The following is an 18,300-nucleotide window of genomic DNA, read 5'->3' as shown; positions in this document are numbered from 1 at the left end:
TCAAATGCATATGAGAGCAAAGAATAAGTGAGATCTTCAGGGCAAGGTTGGTAATAGAAGGCTTCAGGCCAGACTGGAGCTTTTAGGCTGTCCTGGATAGGCTCTGGTTTTCCTTCATAAAATAAATAATGAAGACCCAGTTTTATTTTAATCACTTCAGATATTTCAGGAATGTCAAAATTCCTGGGATTTATGAGCACCGCACTCATTACACACGTTACATTCTTGCACTCTAATTTGAACTTGTGGAGGTTTGTTTTGCAAAAATAACCTGTCCTGAGTAACGCTCATTAGTTGCAATAGCCAGTGCTAACAAATAAAAAGAACATGTGGAAATGTTTTCATGCCCCAGATGTATATGCCCTTGAATACTCCGTCCCTCTGCTCTTGTCCTCTCAATTTCATTAATGACTTGTGTGGGTGAAGGAACTCAAAGAGTCTCTCTGTGTAGGCTACTATTTGCTGAAAAAAAAAAAAAAGAAAAAAAAGAAAAAGAAAAAGAAAAAAAAAAAACAGTTTTGAGGGAAAAATCTTTTAAAATCCTTTTGATATCTCAAAATGAAACTTAAAAAGGGTATAAATGCATCGCTTTTCAGACAGCAAACATCTCAGGACAGGTCCCGAGTGTGACAGATGTTTGGTATAAGACTTGTGAGGAGTCAAAGTAAAGACTTGGTTAGGATGTTGCTAATCTCCTTCCATTTTGGGATTTTTTGCCTGACCTGTCAGAGCGGTCAGATAGATACCTTAAAGGAGGCTGTAGTGAGGTGGGAGTTGTTCTCCCATAAGCCTGGTGACAAGATGAGGGGAATGGGCTAAAGTTGCGCCAGGGGAGGTTTTGGTTGGATCTTAGGAAGAACTTCTTTACCGAAAGGGTTGTTAGGCATTGGAATGGGATGCCCAGGGAAGTGGTTGAGTCACCATCCCTGGATGTCTTCAAAAGACGTTTAGATGTAGAGCTTAGGGATATGGTTTAGTGGAGGACTGGCTAGTGTTAGGTCAGAGGTTGGACTCGGTGATATTGAAGGTCTCTTCCAAACTAGATGATTCTGTGATTCTGGATAAAGATGGTGAACAGAGGAAGACTGAGGACCCCACGCTATGGCATGACTGCACCCAGAGGCGACAATGGCACATTCCCGATGCCCTTTTTGTGCCCTTCTCCCAACAGAACCCCCCCTTTTGCCCCGTCAGGCACAGCAACGCCATGACGCTCAACCCCTAGCAGTCTGCACCCTCCAACAACACCCCCACCACCACCACCCCGCTCTCTCCTCCCCATTCCGGGACCAACAACCCCTCCACGGGCCCTGGCGGTGTCGGGGGCTGTGCCGGGGACTACATTTCCCGTGGAGCCCAGGGCAGGCGCGGCCCCGCCCGGCTGTCAGCGGCCGCGCTGCAGGTTGAGCGCGGCGGCTGCAGATGAGCCGAGCCCGTGCGCGGGCGGGGCGGGGGGGGGCGGCCGGGGCAGCGCCGCCGGGACCGGGACCGGGGCCAGGACCAGGACCAGGACCGGGTTTGGGGTTGGGACCGGGCTCGGGACCGGGCTCGGCGCACTATGCGAGGCCGGGAGGATGGCGGTGGAAGGTAAGGAGGGCTCCGCGTCCCTTCGCTTCGCTGCCCCCGGGGGCCCGCCCGTTGTCTCCTCCCCTCCGGGCTCTCACCTGCGGTGTGGGTTTGGGGTGGGAGGGGGGCGGCCCCCCCCCCCCCAAAAAAAAAAAAAACAAAACGGGGGTGCGTGAGGGGAGGCAGGTGGGGTGGGGGCATGCAGAGCCCTGGGGTCGGCCCCGAGGTGCCGCCCCGGAGGGTGGGGGCGGCGGGTCTGCGCCTCCTGCCCTCCCTCCCTCCTTCCCCTCTTCCTTCCCTTCATTCTTCCCCTCCTTCCCAAATTTCCCCCAAGGCCCTGAGCCACCCCCCAGGGCTTCTGCCCCCCGCTGCCGACCCTCCGTGCCTCCCCCACTGACATGGTCGTGAGCCCCAGGCAGCCCCCGGCCCGGGGACGTGTTTGCCCCTTTTATCCCCTTGCCCCCCTGTCATCCCCCCCCCTTCGCCCCCTTTTCCTTCCCTGAGCAAGAGGTGCCCAAATTCAAGGGGACAGAGCTCGGTGAGCAGCCCAGCTCCCGAGACAGGTGGCTGCATTGTGGAGGTCTTCTGGTGGGCGCGTGGTCCCTCTCCGTGCAGCTTTTGGGGAGGTCATGGAGCGATGTGGGTCGCTGTGTGGGGACAGGTACATCTTCCCCCTCACTGCCTGCCTCTCAACTTCCCTGTTTTCTAGCATTCAGGGCCCATCTTGCTCTCCTCTGTGCCCGCAGGAGAGCCGTAGGAGTCCACGGTGTGACAGCCAGCCACGCAGCCACCCCCTGTGCATAACTCGGGGTATGTCGCTGTTTTGGGGGTGCTCGCCTTCAGGCAGCCCTCGTTCAGCTGCTTCTCAGGTGTGCTGAGATCTGTGGCTCCATCCGAGGCCGCCTGTGTCCACGAGGATTATGCTGAAGCTCTTTAAAGTACCCAAGTGAGCAGCACAAATTAGTGCCGAGCTGAAACTTGGCCAGTGGACACCTCAGCATCCCTGTGAACCAACTTCCTAGGCAAACTTATATTAAGGTAAACGAAACCCCTATGTCTCAAAAGGTGCCTGTCCCGAAATTTCAGCTTCACCTTAAGCCAAACAGATCCCTTATGCCCAGGGTGCTTTGCTGAATAGCAGTTTTGGAGACTGTAACGGTGGAAGGAAGGTAGTGGTCCTGGATGAAAGCATCTCTTCTGCTGTGGCAAAAACTTAGCAGTGTGAACCACGCATGCGTGCCTGGTAGTGGGTAAGTAAATGAAATGGACTGCCATGCACCAGATGGTTCATACGCCAGCAGCAACCCCTCTTTCTGTGTGTCATCCTCCTTTATTCACTTGGAGCCCTTCTCAGTCTGTTTGCTAGATTTTTTCAGGTCTGTAATAATTCCTGTCATATCTGCAGTGCCTTCCATCTGAGAATCTCGAAAAGCTTGGTAAATATTAATGAAGGAAAGCTCTGCTAAACCTTTGGGAAGCAGTGCCTCTCCTTTCTCCCGAGCTGATTTGGGATTTGTTTCCTCTTTAACCCCTTCTTCCCGTTTCCTCTCCCCAGGATGCATCCCTGCTGTGGGCTCTCAAAACAGGCCTTCGTGTCTGCATGTCCCACTTTCCCCTCGCTTTGTTTGCTTCCTCCCTCGACTTTTCTTGCCTTTGTGCTGCTGCACAGCTCCGTCCCTCTCCCTAGCACAGCGAGGTGACTCCTTACTTCTCCAGCACAAGGAGCCTTGTGTCCATGACTACTTTCTGTCAATGCAGTGCGTGCACGTTTACATCCCTTTCTTACCCTTAATTTTCTTTTGGGACCGGGCTTCTTTGTGCAAAGGCCCTTAAAAGTGTGCTTTTATCTTAATGCATGCTCCACAATATCGGAGCCCTGGGTGTGGGCCGTGTGCTTTTCATGACCTGTGCCTCTTGGCAGGTAACACGTGGCCCTTTTGTTAGGGAAGCCCAGCTCACCCCATGTCCCTCATGGCTCCTGTCACTACACCACGTGGATTGCACTCCAGGCAAAAGCAAAGCTGCTGTGGAATTTTCCAAATTTAAAGAGTTTTGGAGAAAAAATGCCAATTTGCTGAACTCAATGTCTTGGACTTAGGGAACACAAACTGCTTTTTTTTTTTTTTTTAGTTGATTTGTTTGTTTTTGTTGGAAAAAAATGTTTTCCTGCTTTGCTGCTTGGGACCTTGAGAGCATAACCTTGTGCACATCAGCTCTGGAAGCCTGGTAATAAGGAGGGCCCTGAAAACCTGGCTTAAGTGGAATGTGTCCAGCCTCTCAGGCTCAGCTGGGAGCTTGGCTAGCGTGGACTTCCTGGGACTTCAGAGCTTTTTTTTTATTATTATTATTTATTTTTTTTAGTGTCACGAGGCTTCTGGACTGCCAGGCCTGCTCGCTTCTCGTGCGGGCTCGCAGGCGGCTGGCTCTAGGACACGAGTGGCAGGGAGTGGGGGGGTCCCTGGGGGCAGGAGGGAACCACAGGTCCTGGAGCATGGGAGTTCCTGGCCGGAGCCAGCATCCGCTGCCTGACCAGCTCTGCCACTGCTGTTGTTCTGGGGAAAACAGCCTCAGTCACCAACCCAGAGAGTTTTTTTTTTTACCCTCTTTCATTTCAGAAACGCTCCATGTGGCTGAAATGGCAGCATTTTGTAACATATAGTTTGCGGAGAAAAAAAATAAATCGGACTTTATTTTAACAACCTGTTGAAATCTTCCTCGGGTTTGATTATTTTTAATGCCGTCTTAGGACGGATTGCTGGAGTTTAGTTATGGTAACAAATGTCCAGCAGTTTACTTAAAGAAAACATCCCTTTTTTTTTTTACTGGAATAGCTGACAGAGATGGATTTGCAAATATGAAATAGGAATTTGGAGGATCCCAGAGTTCTTTGGCAGTTGCATAACACATACCTGAGCGGGGGTTCAGAGGGACTCAGCCAAAATAGTTCGATCTTGGTTCGCCCTACTTGTCCCGAAAGAGATCTCGTGGACTGGGTGGTCCTTCAGGCTCATAGTATCAGTACTTGGGATGGATGAACATATCAGAGTCTGTGTGGGGAGAGAGAGTTTGCTCTCCTTAACACGAGCCCATCTAGATGGGAGCACTGCCAAGGTAAGGCTAATTTTAGACCTAGCAGTTTTGACAATGTTCCTTTAAGTGTTTTCCTCCCTCTAGTAAGAATGAAAGAACTAGGTCAGAGCCAGTCGAAAAAGGCTTTTGATCCCTGCAACAGTGTTCTCAAAAATATATTATTATTTTTTTTTGCTCTTGTGCAGCAGAGGAAAAGGGGAAGAGAGAATGGTGACTTCCCCCCCACAATGCTTCTTGCACAGGAAAGCAAGAGACTGACAGCAGCCAGCAGCTAATGTATGTCTGCAGGTAATCCCACACAGTTCTGTCAGCTCCCCTGCAGCTCTGACCTGCAGCATCTTGGAGGTTTCTGAGCAAAAAAAAAAAAAAAGAAGTGCTAATTATGTCACGGAATTATTGCCTAGCGAGTGTTCAGTGGAGCTTGGTCTAATGCCTTCTCTTCCATGCGTGTGCTTTGGAAAGTATATGCATATGTTCATTGCTAGTCTCCTCCTGAAAGCTGATGGAAAAATAAACTCTTTCCTGTCCTATGGCTCTTCTGCAGTGGTGGATCTGCCTGCTGGAGAACATTTTTCACTAAGAAGCAGAGACTTGCTGACATAAAATGACAGAAAGGCTCTGGCCTTGCCCCGTGGCAGTCCTGGAGGAGACTGGAGGCTCAAAGGATTTGGGAGTGTTATGGGGTCTGGAGCCAAGGCTAACTGCTGCAAGACAAAGTTTTTTGCAGCCTGTAACTGATTTCTGTCAGAGCAGTCCTGAATTTCAGCAGTGTGATACACCTGGGTGGAAAGCTTGCAGTGCTCAGCCAGCCCCGGCGGATATTGAGTGCTGCCATGTGTTTCCTCAGAGCCTTGCGATAGGGTGAGCTCATAACTTGCAGTGCCAGCGCTGCCAAGAGTGTTAAAGCAAGTTCAGGACCATCAGAAAGGGAGCTTCTAGTTTTAGTGTAGGCGTCCATCATGCTGTCCCACAGGGTGCTCAAAAATACAACTGTCTTAACAAGTTTTTAGTTATTCGGCATTTCCTTGCTCCTAAACCCACTCCAGGCTCAGACCAGGTGTCTGCACACCTGAGATGTCACGGAATCTGATCTAATACGTGTTTTTTCAGCACACTTAATTCCTTGCCTAGCAAAGAAGTCACAAATCCTGCCATCCAAAAGGTCTGTGCTTCCATCAGTGCTTGTTTTCCTTAATAGTTTCCAACCACTCCTTAGCTTGAGGGGCTCAGGAAAGCTTGGAAAGAGCTGCCAGTTGGACGCAGAGCTGATGTATGTGTCTGCCTCTCCGGCTCAAAGTGTCCCCTCAGATTGTAGCAGAGGAGATCGACAGGACCAGTGGTGGAAGCACGCACAGGACAGGCAAGAGGAAGACCTGAACTGCAGCCTTTGATCTTTGTGCTGCTTCTGTATGTTGCTTGGTGACCATTTATTGTAAAAATGCCTCAGCAGTTACAGGTTTCCAGGCTGGAACATAGCTCCTCTTCCACCCCCTTCCACATGGCTGTGTTCCTGTTGGGCAGTAACATCTGTGCTCCTCTTTCTTGCTCAGCAGCAGCCTGATTTTGGAGGATAAGGCTTCCCTTCGTGCCCCTGCCTCAGTGTGCACACAGCTTGGTGGCAATGTGCTCCTCTGTCCTCCTCTGAACCACTCTGTAGCAGCTCAGAGAGGAAAGATGTCCCTTTGAAAAGTCAGCTCTGTTGCAGTTCCTTGCATCTTTGAAAAGACAGATAGTTAATGATCCTTCTCCAGAGGAATACTGTTACTGTCTAAAGCCAGAAGTCTGTTTTGGACTGCAGGCTCTCATCAACAGGTGCACTGTGGCAATCAGACACCCCAAAATTAAGCTGGTGCAATGAAGAGTGGCACTATGCTAAAGTCACCTTGGGTGAGTTTAGACCGAGTGGCAAGGGGATATGATTTCAGGTTGTGTGCTCATTTTCCTCTACCTGCTTTTAGAAATGAACTCACATTAGGCAGGAATCAGGCAGTTTAGGCTTGGCATATACCTGCGTTTTCCTTGGAGGAGATTTTGCTGTAGCACAAGAGCGCACCTGAAAATTCAGAAGTGTTTTCAGGTCAACCAGTTCCATGACTGTTTGTTCTTACCCTTTAAAACACCTGGAAAACTCCAAAGCTCCAGGAGGACATTGATTGATATACATTGGCTGTTCTGATGCAATGGAATCCCATCCCAAGGATCAAACTTGGCTGCTGGTGGTGGTGATGTATGGGCGAAGGAAAGAATGGTGCTTTGAAAGTTTCTCTACCAAGAAGAGAAAGTGAGAGAGCGAATGACAGAAGATAGATGTTATTTGCATTTCCTAACATGCTGCTGGAAAGCACTGACAACGCCTGTAGTGACACTGTAGGATCCCACATTTATTGCTTAAATAGAACTTATAAAGCAGAATTTTTCTTTTATTTTTTTATTTTATTTTATTTTTTTTAGCAAGGTAGGTAACATAAAGGAGGCTGTGTAGCTTCCTCCCACGGGTCAGTTTATGAGGGCAGGGCAGGCTGTTTGGAGCCAGTCTCTTGGACTTTGCAGGACTGCTTTGTCCCAAGGGTTACAACAGGAGAGTAGCAGCAAGAAACACTGTGGGTGAGGCATTGCAGCCAGGCGGTGTCAGAGTTGCAGATCGGTTAGGGGTGCTATGTCTGGTTCTGGTGCTAACTTTCTGTGTTGTCACGGCTGAGACAGCTTTAGCCTCCGTGCTTTGGATCTGTCCCATCTCTCTGGTCTCTCTTCTTGCTCACAGGGTATGATCTTTGAGGCAAGGACCCTTTCTGTGAACGAGAGATGCTCAAAGGTTGGACTGAGCAATCCTATGTTGAGTTATTTCTCGTGAAAGCTGTTGCCTTTGGCTGGCATACAGGTGTTAGCCTTGAAGATGAACAATTGAACTACTCATCGCTAAATTATGTGCTCAAAGCATGCAGGGAATGTAGAGGGAGTAGTCCTGGAAGGTGCCAAAGGCAAAGGTGGAGGAAAGGGCCAGAAAATTGAGTAATTTTGAAGTCTTCTGGAACCGTCTGGTTGGTCATGGTCAAAATAGCAAACGGAATTTAGGAACTATGAGGAAGAGCTCAAAAAAGAAGAAGCAAGGAACAGTTTTTACTACTTCTTTTTATATTACTCTTCTATTCTCAGTGCTCCATTCAGTTTTTCTTGCCACACCCCAAAAAAGACACAGGGCTGGAAAGACTACAGGAAAGGGCAATCAGCTGGTTAGAGATAGGGGGTGTTTTCTGAGGGAAGGTTCTGGTTCTTTAACCTGGAAAGGAGATGACCATGAAGAGAATCCTTAGACATTAATGAATGGTTTGGAGAAGGAGAAAAAGGAACTGGTTCACAAGGCAGAACAATGAAGGTATGGGCTTTTGTGCTTCAAAAAAAATAGTTTTTCAAATTACACAATTTCTAAGTTCAACCTTGGGTCATTCCTAACATGCCAAGGCAAGCTTAATTCATGTGTGTGCCCTTAAGCGGTGGCATATGAGGCTAGACTTTGTCTGACCCATCCTGATGGCTTTTATGAGAAAATCTGACTTGTGTGCACCCAGAAAAACCCCACTCACCACTAAAAGCCCGATTTGGATTGAGGGTGTAGGTTCCCTCCCCTTCGTGCTGCTCCTGGGCAAAGCAAGCAGGTGGGCAGCAGGACTGAATATGGGCTGAAGTGAGCTCTGCATTCATCTACAGGATACAAAATGCTTGCAGGGGATATGTGGCTGAATAGGAAAAGGGCTTGAGGAGGAAATTTGGGGTGGATTTTAGCCTGTCTTTAGTGCAGTTTTTGGTTTTCTTTTGGTAGAGGGCATTTAGCTGAGTTGATTTGCTTCTCTGAAAATATCCCAGCAAAAGCAAGAAACAGACTTTAATAATGCTGTTTCAGAAATAAAAGGAATTTTTATGTGTGTAAATAGAAGCTTTCTCCTGGATTTTCCTCCAGCAAAATAATTGCATGCTCTCAGCTAATGGTTTGTCACTACAAGAGTCAGCTGTGGTACTGGAGGGAGTAGGACACAGTGGTATGAGTAAGCTGTAGGAGGTAAAGAATTTTGCTGGGGGAAGGCACGAAGGCATTTCCAGGCTCCTTCGTTAAATGTGCAAGGGAAGGGACAGCCTTGAGGACCGACAAGAGGTAGCTTAACAGGCAGCTGAGAGAAAGCCAGGACTGGAAACAGAAGTCAGCTGCCAGATTGTGACTAGTTATGCTAGTGGGAATGGGTAACTGCTTCTTCCTCTGCATTTTGATGACTTTGTGCATCGTACGTAGGACGGGGAATAAAGCCTGGGTTCACAGCTGAGTTGCAGCCATTTCTGTTGCACTTGCTCAGCAGACAGCAGCTTTCACAAGGTGCAAAGGCAAGAGATCTGTGGTGTGTGTGGGACAGCGCACTGCTGATGCTGTAACACCTGTGTGCATCTGGGCAGGGCTTGGGACGTGCTGGGCGGGCTCGCTGGGCTCTAACATGGTTGGTTGTAGAATTGAGTAGTAGTGCGGTTGGGACTGGAGGCATTCATAGAAATAGAGGCTGTGGTGGACCACGGCTCGCTAATCTCTGCAGCAAAAATATTTAGGAGCTCATCTAGTGACCACAAGACAAGTTTGATCCAGGAGTAGTGGAACCAATGAAGACTTGTTTCTCACCCAGCTGAATCATAGCATCATTAAGGTTGGGAAAGCCCTCCAAGATCATCTGGTCCAACCATCCCCCTACCACCAATGTCACCACTAAGCCATGTCCCCAAGCACCACGTCTAACCTCTCCTTGAACACCCCCAGGGACGGGAACGCCACCACCTCCCTGGGCAACCCGTCTCAGTGCCTGACTGCTCTTTCTGAGCAGAAATGTCTCCTCATTTCCACCCTGAACCTCCCCTGGCACAACTCGAGGCCATTCCCTCTAGTCCTATCGCTGGTTACCTTCGAGAAGAGGCCGACCCCCAGCTCCCCACAGCTTCCTTTCAGGCATTTGCAGAGAGCAATGAGGCCTCCCCTGAGCCTCCTCTTTCTCCAGACCAAACACCCCCAGTTCCCTCAGCCGCTCCTCACAGACTTGTGCTCCAGGCCCTTTTCTATCTTATTTTCTGTGTTCGCTCTGAAATCCTCAGTGGGCAACAGCCAGGGGTATCTAGTCAGGAGTTTGCACAGGTTGTTTGGTGATTGACTGCAATGTGTGGTGGATGCTTTCCCTCCAGTGAGAGCATTAATTCAGCTCTCTTCCTCTCTGTCTACCTCCTGATTTGTGCTTTTCATACTCAGGCCTCTTACCTCCTGCAACATCCTCTTTGACTGCAAAGCTGTGCATCTCACAAACCTGTCTGAAATCCAAAGTTGTTCACTTTTCAGCAGAAGCTTTGCAGATACTGGCATAAACCTTCTTAATAACTAAGGGTAAGATCACTTTGCAAAACATACTTCAACCAGTGGATTATAGCGTAAGACAGGTCATAGTATGTTCTTGTATACACATGATGCATGTTACTTATTGACCTTTATTACTTTTTTTCCCCACTAAGATCCCTTTTACTATAAGCTAATTGCATAGCTCACTAGTTCCCTGTCTTTGTCACCATTTTTGTCCTACATACCTGCCCAGGGTTTGTGGCGGACTTGCCTTACTCACTGAACTGGCCCATTTTTCAATGAGTCTCTCTGTTGCCATTGTGAATTCAAGAGCTGCTCGCACCAATCGCACATTTATTAAAATAGAATTAAAAAATGCTTCAGAAATAATTTGGCTGCCCAGCCCTTGTCTCTGCTTTTCATCACGCGGGCCTGTGGCTGTTACAAAAGGCAGACGTTGCCTTGCTGAGGCTCCGGGGCCTGTCTAGTGATAGCCAGTGCAGGCTGCGTCCCGAAGAGCAGGTGGAACAGAAAGCTTTTGGTTTACAGCGTTAATACAATCTGTGAAATCAGAGATGGAAAGTGGGTATTGCCTTACATAAAATAAACGAGTAGTTTCCAGTAGGAAAATTCTCAAAAAAGCAAGAGCAAATTTCTTAACTGAGTAGGCTTGAGTGCATATAAATCCTGGTGGGACAAGGGTCTTTAAGGGCAAACTTAACATACACCAAAAGAAGATTTCTTGTTTTGGACTTGGCATTTTTGTTCAGTAGACAAGTAGGGAGTATTTCTCCTCTTTATACCCCTAAGATTTGCATGAGCTTCAACCAAATTACAGAATTATTTGCTCAGTTTGATTCAGACTGAAACTGCTGAGACACTTGTTCTGGTTTTGTGATATATTTCTGATGCTACACAAAACTCACCAGCTGCCTCTTACAGCTGAGGTGTAAGGGAGGTATGTGGAGTGTAGGCAGCTGAGTAACGTTTTTTCCCTTTTGCTTTTGCCTTTGCCTTTAGTTTTGAGCATTCTTAGTTTTTTGTTTGTTTGTTTTTTTGTTTGTTTTTTTGTTTGTTTTTGGGGAGAGTGAATGGCTTGTGGTATTAATTACTGTGGTACCATGACATAGCTACTCAGTTGCCTAGCTAGAGAGCTGCGAGCCACGTTGGGGATGTGGGTACTTGAGGCTTTGTCTTGCTGTCCCTGCCTGCCTGAGCTCTGAACCCAAACCACCTGGTGCAGCTCATCGCTAGGACCACTTTGCAAAACTCCCCACAGCTCAGCCCTGGGTTTTGGCACAGCCTGTTTGTATTTGTTTCATGCTCATTCCTGATGCTGACCAGCAGAAACAGGCAACTTGGCATTGGTATTACTTCAGCAAAATACTTCAGGGCTTCACCTGTCAAGGAGGTTTCTGGTAAGTCCACATTATCGAAGCAGAACAGATCCTGACTGACTTGGGGCTTCTTGGTCTGAGTGAATGCTGCTGAGACCATCAGACAAGCAGATTGGAGAAACAGGTCTAGGCAAGATTTTGAAGGTACTTCCTCAGCAGGATGCCAGCAACCTGGACGGCAACATAACCATCAGGATGGATCCATGTGAGGCTTTGACCACAGCTTCAGCTGGCCCAAAGTGATGAATTGGTGGGACTGTGTGGGTTTACGTTAGCTGGAGGTTGCAGTGCATGGAGAGGTAATTCCTGCAGGCAAAAGCCAGACAGTTTCTCAAACTAGGAACATTTTGATGAGGCGGGTGGACCATCCACAGGAGTTACAGAAACAGATTACTGTGGGAAAACTTCCTGCTAGATAAAACAGTCAAAGATTCCTATATTTTGTGGCACTAATTAAGGTCATCTGTATTGGTGGTTTTAATCTTTCTTTTTTTATCCTTTAAAAAATTGTAGAAGTGGTAACAACTGCTCAGGTTTGACAATCTTGGGAATAATCCTATATTTTCTAGGGGTGTTTAGAATTACTAATGCAGTACAAGCTTCTGGAAATTGGGGAAGGGCTCTGATGCAACTCCTTTTTGCTTGCTCGGTCAATGTGAGCAGCCATCTGTCTGGAGCAAGATCTGTTCTCTGTGTCAATGCCTCCCTGATTCTGATCAATATAATTGAAGTGGATTGTGAGTGATACCAAGCAAAAAGCCCAGTGGTTGCTGTTTGACCACTCAGTATTGAAATGCAGCACCTGGAAGTGTGCAGGAGCCTGGCAGAAAGAGCTGACTGCAGAATTTTGCATGGTTGGAGATTTGATTGGCCTTTGATGAAGAACCAAGCAAAGATGGAAAGGTGGATTGTGTCGACAGCTCCTGGCGTTGTGCAGCTAAGTTTATGGCACAAACACATGAAATAAAGCTTGGACGTTTGCAAGTGTTTTACATTTTAAAGTTTTCTAATGGTTCAGAGGTTGGATGGGTGTCTCTTGTGTGCGCTTCTTGTCTCTAGAGAGCAAAAGCTAGCACATGACTGTGATGCACGCAGAACAGGGCAGATGAGTAAGAAGATGCTATTTTTACCAGATCGCTTTTCAGAATAGAGCAATTGTTATTGCATGCAACTCCAGCACTTGCCAAGTATGCTTTAATGCAGTCTTAATTGATCTCCTTAAAATTTTGAGCAGCCAGCAGTGTTCCCACTGAAACAAGTAGCTCAGAAACGTTTGACGCGGCAGGCAGCAGAGCGCACAGAGGTAGCGATTGATCCTGGGTTTGATCTGCTACGCCTTGAGCCCCCAGATGGAGAGCCTGACTCCCCATCTGGCCGCACGAAACTTTGGATGTATCGAGGCTGACTTCTGAAGAGTGCCTTCAGGCTCGTCTCAAGGTTTTCGGAGTATCCTCTAGACAAATGCCGGGCCTCCTCCCAGATGCCAGCAGCTTGCTGTGGCTCTTGGTGACTGCTGTGTACCATCAGGCGTGCTCAGACAAGCTGTCTCCTGGCTGCTTGCTGTCCGTGAGGCAGACGTGGAGGGGAGGAAGGCAGCTAGGGGAGCAGAGCCTTCGCATTGCCCTGCGAGCTCCTTCAGAGCTGTGTACACATGCTGGAGGGGAGCTGCATGGGCGCAGGGCTCTGCTCCCCATCAGCTTCTGGAGGGCAACAAATTCTCCTGCTCTGTCTGCTCAGAAAGGAACTGGGTTTGTATTCTAGCCTATGGGAAAAATGCACTGCGTCGCTTTAGTTTTCTTGCGTCCCTAGTCTTTTAGGGTACGTGTGGTCGTTTTTCCACTTTGGGTGCTCATTTTACTGTTTTCTCACAGTTCCTGACCCTCCTAACTTGGCAAATCTAAGCAGCCTTTCCTTTAAAGTTCTGGAAAAGGGGATATTTTCCTGTAGATTCGGCTCTGCCATTGAGGTAGGAGTACAAGAGCACTCGAGTACCTTTGTTTTTAAATAATGGTCGGTTTTCTAAATGTAATCTGTGATCTCTGTCATTGTGGCTGCCAGCACCATTTGTCATGCGCTTGTCGCTCCAGTGCTGTACAGAGCACCCAGCCCCAAAAGGAGAACGTTCCCACCACAGAAAGCTTTCAGTCCAAGTAAAACAACAATTGCTGGGAAGCGTGAGGACAGACACGGCATTAATCAGCTGTCAGGTGGGGTTTTCAGCACGCTGTCCAGCTGGTGGGCATAAAGGGAAAGGAGAATTTCAGCAATCTGGAACGGGATGGAGACTTGGTACTGAGATACAGGGATGATGGATGGAGTAAGATTAGGTTCTGCTTCCAGATCTAATGATGCTACTGATGTGTATGGTATTAACTGGTATGAAGCGGGGTTTGATGGCCTGATGGGCTTCTGAAGTCTACGAGTGTTGAGATGGATTTGATCTGGCAGAATGAAGAAGTGCTGGGACTGCTGTCAAAGCAGTGGTACGGGGAAATGCCAGAGGGTGGGGGAAGGTGGTGGTAGCCAAGGGCAGGGTAGAGAGAGATGGGAGCCTGGACAAGTAATTTAGTAAGAAACTCCTTGGTCTGTAGTTAGAGAGAAGAATCTTTGTCAGGCGTCCTGGAAGGGATGAGCTCTGCAGTTTGGGGTCAGCCGGGTGGGTCAGAGGAGTTGGGCTGTGATGAAGTTGGTGGTTTGAGATCTCTTAGAGCTGCTTAGATCAGTTCTGGAGGACTTCAGCCCTAGAAGCTGTCAGCCCCTTGAGCTTTGCGTAGTCAGTCCTGACGTTTTGAGCCAGTCTTATCTGGCTGAAATTATACAAGGTGCTGATCTGAGAAGAGGGAATGCTGTTATCGTCCAGACCTTCACCTCTTCCCCTGCTTTTAACAAATCCTGAAGGGGAGCAATTATGGTTGTTATTGACATTTTTTTAAAAAAGTGAGAGCTCTGCCTGCTCTAGAAATGAAAATAAGGGATTTCTGTCTGCTAATGGAAAGTAACAGAGTGCAAGAGGATGCTCTTTCCTTCTTTGTCTCCTAGCTGAGAGCTGGAGGCAGCACTGGAGAAAAAGCAATAGAGCTGGCCACCTGATGATGCCTCCTGACAGATATTAGCTTTGCCAAGTGACCGAGGTGATATTTATTCTCACTTCTGCATGTTTTCCTCCGGTCTCCCAGTGCTGAGGCTGCCAGTCCAGGCTTAGTGGTAAGCCAAGACTGTGCTGGGGGGGAAGAAGGAGAGTTGAACTCTTCCCTTCTCCCTCTCCTCCTAGAAAATACAGTAAAAAGTTGTTTCTTTCTCCCACCCTAACACTGATAACTTTGGAAAAGTCTTTTCTGAGGCAGTCCGTGTTTCTTTTGAACAGTCACATCTTTTCAATGAAAAGCTAATGGGAGCACATGCAGTTGCCAGCAGCCTCTCCAATTTATTTTTCCTCCTGGATCCTAAAGCTTGGATAATGTGGTTATGCTACCACGTTACCAGAAAGCTGGGTCGCTTGCTCCCTGTGCTGCACAGCAAATTGGTGCTGTAACCTAGAAGGCTTTCCTTGTCGTGCATCCCATCCTCCCCCCGAATCTGTATTGTTTGGGGCCACTGGGAAGGGAGGGGTTGCAATCCACAGGAAGCCTGCTGCTGGCAGCCTTCTTCCAGCCAGCTCGAGTCCCACTGGGCTTTGTGATTTCTCTCTGGTGAGCACTGGAAGGAGGCTGGCAGCCACAAGCTGCACGTTTCTGGGTGCTGCTGTGGTGTGTGAGTGTTTGGAAGGTGTGCTCAGGAGTCCTCCTGTTGGGCTAGGTAAGATCATGGCAGGAAAGACAGTTTGATACTTACTTTATGGCCCCCATTCCTTACCAGGCGTCTTTCACTGCTAGTTTCCAGCCTCTGCTTGAGCAGGGTGTGCTGGAAGGGAGGGCTTTTACAGGGTGGGTAGGGTATCTCCCTTTTTTTTTGTGCAGGAGGGGAATTGCAGTCTTAAATCTGCCTGCTAACAGGACAGCTTCCATATGTATTGGGCCATGGAAAAGTCTGTCTCGGTGGATCACATCTATTTTTTTCTGTAGTCTGGAGGGTAAAGTAGTCATTAGTAATTACTTTTTTTCCTTCAGGCAGGTAAATATGATCTAGAAGAGATAGATCATGACGGGTGAGTATGATTTAGGGGAGAGGGAATTTTTTAGTGTCCTAACGCACACTAGAATGTAAATATAAACCACACAACACTCCCTTTGAAACCTCCCTTGGGAGCTGAAAAGTGTTAAAGACTCCATCATAAGTCTGTCAGGCTTGTGGTATGGGAACATAATGGCCATGCAGCCAGAGCAGGTGAAGCCTGTGAGCTTCGCTGCAGAAGTAAAAGGGTTTTGACATTTCTTTCTGTTGCAGAAAGAGGTTCAGTAAGGGAAAAATCAAGCAGCTGCGTTCAAGTTTAGCTCCACTGTGGTCTTGTAGCCATGATAAAAGCAAAATTCAGGGAGAGGTAGGTATGGCGTGGATCTAGAAATAAAGGGCTCAAAAGTTAGGAAATGCTTCTCCTGAGATTATTAAGGTTGAAGTGTTTATATTTTGGATTGACTGAGCGGTGTGGCTGGGAGAAGCAGTAGGAGGAGAGGAGTGCCTTGCAGACAGCCGTCTGTTCTCCCTCCTCAGCGGTGAGAGGCGATGTCAGAACGAGGAGACTTGGGTTTTGCTCTGCCTGCAGCCGAGCTCCAGAATCGGTTTGCATGAAGGAAGAGAGGCTTTCAAATAAAAGCGCTGCAGCTAGGCTTAAAGAAGAACTGTTCAGAGCTGGCTTGGGAAACCGGGCTCTGTAACAGCTCTCTAGGAAGAAATTGCAGATGCCTGGCCTGCTGAAATGAGACAAGAAGATGGCAGATATGAGCCATGCAGACTGCTGCAGACCTCCTTTCCTTTAGGTTCTCTTATAGCAAGAGTGCAATTTAGTTCCCTTCCAATTTTTACTTTAATATACTGGTTTTCTGTGGACCAGCGACTGATTTTTTTTTCATTCTTCTGGAGAGAATGCAGTTTGTAATACAACGTGGCAATTCTTTACTTCTTTCCATCACTCAGTGTTGTTAATGAAATACCCTTCGTCATATTCTCTTGGCTTGAACCTAGAATAGGTTTCCGTCCTTAACGTGCAGATGTAGTTACTGTGGTCCTTGTACAAATCCCCCGTTGCTTACAAGTATTTGGGTGTTTGTGAAATCCCAAGGGGAAAAGGCAAACTTTTGGTGTTCTGGGTTCGCTTTAATTCTGCACCAAGGAATTTCTATTATTTAGGCCCAAAGTTTTCAGTTAGGATTTGGATTTCAGGTGTATGGATATTCAGTGGGTTGTAGGATCCTTTGCTTTCTGAGCCTGCTGGGGCCTGTTTTCCGTGAGAGTCTTTCGGGGCTGTTCACACGGCTGCTAAAACTGGCAGTTCCCATTCCTTCCCCTGCTCCCCACCCTTCGCATCTAAGCCAAGCACGGGTAAAAGGGCAGCTTTTATTTCGGTTTCACATTGTTTTTTGGGTTTCTATTTGGGGCTGTGAAATATCTCACCACAGCATAAGAAGGAGGAAGCTGGGGCCATTAAGGGAGCTGCGCTAGAGGTAGCGCGGTTACCCGTGAGCAGGAATACAAAAATCGGATCCGTGCATCAAGGGAAGTCGCCTCAGGATCCGTACATCTTAAAATCTCTGTGTGTGCCAAGGAGGTTATTAAGGCTGCTTCTCTCCGTGAGTGCTGGAACTGTGAAATTCCAGGCAGAAAACAATTAAACCACCACCATAGCTCTAAATGCGCGTTTCTGTGGGATGGTTTGCATTTGTTTTCTTTTTTTTCCCCCCCCTCTGGCTGCTTTCCTTATTCTGCTATCATTAGTCCACACCTCATTATGTGCTCCTAGAGAGTACATCCCTCTTGCTTGTTAGGAGGGTGTGGGTGGTGATTTGCAGCGGCACAAAATGCTGAAGGGGAGATAATCAGCTGGGTAAGGCATTACTCTATGCACAGACCGACTCTCTGTGCACAGCTTACTTATCCCACATTGGTTAGAGCCTTGCATGTTATAGGTAATGGAAAATGCAATAGAAAAACTTCAACTGACTTGTCTAGAAAAGAGAAAAAAAAAAAAAGTGTGACTGAAGGATAAATACATGAGATAGATTGTCCTACACTAGTAAAAGTTGTAAGCTGGGGGACTCTAGTGATGCCAGAAGGATAATTTTGACATAGAAACTTGCACAGAATAGCCTTATACAGTGTTGCATTCCCTTGCATTTTCTTCCTCAAATATCTTATCCTGGATCCATGTCGAGCTACAGAGGGTGTTTTTGCCATTATCTGTCATAACTCTGTTACTGTATGGCATTTCTTAGTACTTTGTGATAAATGCTTACAACATTTGGGTTCTTCTTTCCTAAGCAGTGTTTTGTCTTTTTTTCCCCCCAGCTATCCATTGCAATCTGAATCCAAATGGTATTGATCACCCTGTCCCCACAGAAGGCATTAATCTGCAACTTGAAGGTGAAGGAGGTGAATCGCCCTCTGCGAAGAACACCAGTGCTCCGAAAGGGCCCGAGTCAAAAGAGACCCCCAAAAAGCAACAAGTGGAACCAGAAATATCTAAAGTGAGTAGAACGGGATACTTACTTATTTTGGTGAGTCTTTAAGAATCCAGGCGTTTTGAGGTCGTGACTACTGCTTAAAAAGCATTCATCATCCTATTAAAGACATACAAAGGTGCAAAAATAAGTCTAAGGAAGTGGGTGTTACAGAAGGGAGGTATTGCTGTGGAGTTTTTGCACACACATCATGGACGCTGCACTATTTTATTTCTCTCTGTGTGAAGATAATGATAAATAATGAAATTGCTCTTTTTCAGGCTTTGTGAAGACCTGTTTT

General features: G+C 47.5%; 1 protein-coding gene across 7 annotated transcripts in view; it reads left to right on the top strand.

Moving 5' to 3' along the window:
- Nucleotides 1–1,367: 1,367 nt before the first annotated feature.
- Nucleotides 1,368–18,300, top strand: part of SAMD12 (sterile alpha motif domain containing 12) — a 169,820-nt gene continuing 152,887 nt past the window's right edge. For 2 of the 7 annotated variants that reach the window (XR_011093172.1, XM_068672548.1), the window contains exons 1-2: nt 1,382–1,587; nt 17,848–18,026. Coding sequence is in view for 5 of the 7 variants with exons in the window: in XM_068672548.1 (XP_068528649.1) it covers nt 1,575–1,587; nt 17,848–18,026 (192 nt within the window). In the remaining 2 variants the exon portion in view is untranslated. Of the gene's footprint in view, nt 1,588–15,095; nt 15,205–15,515; nt 15,554–17,847; nt 18,027–18,300 lie in introns of those variants that run through there. The other 5 variants (XM_068672545.1, XM_068672544.1, XM_068672546.1 and 2 more) reach the window with 5 other exon arrangements.

The sequence above is a fragment of the Anas acuta genome, chromosome 2, assembly GCF_963932015.1.
Source record: "Anas acuta chromosome 2, bAnaAcu1.1, whole genome shotgun sequence".
NCBI classification, from domain to species: domain Eukaryota; kingdom Metazoa; phylum Chordata; class Aves; order Anseriformes; family Anatidae; genus Anas; species Anas acuta.
This window is presented reverse-complemented; position numbering and strand designations above follow the sequence as displayed.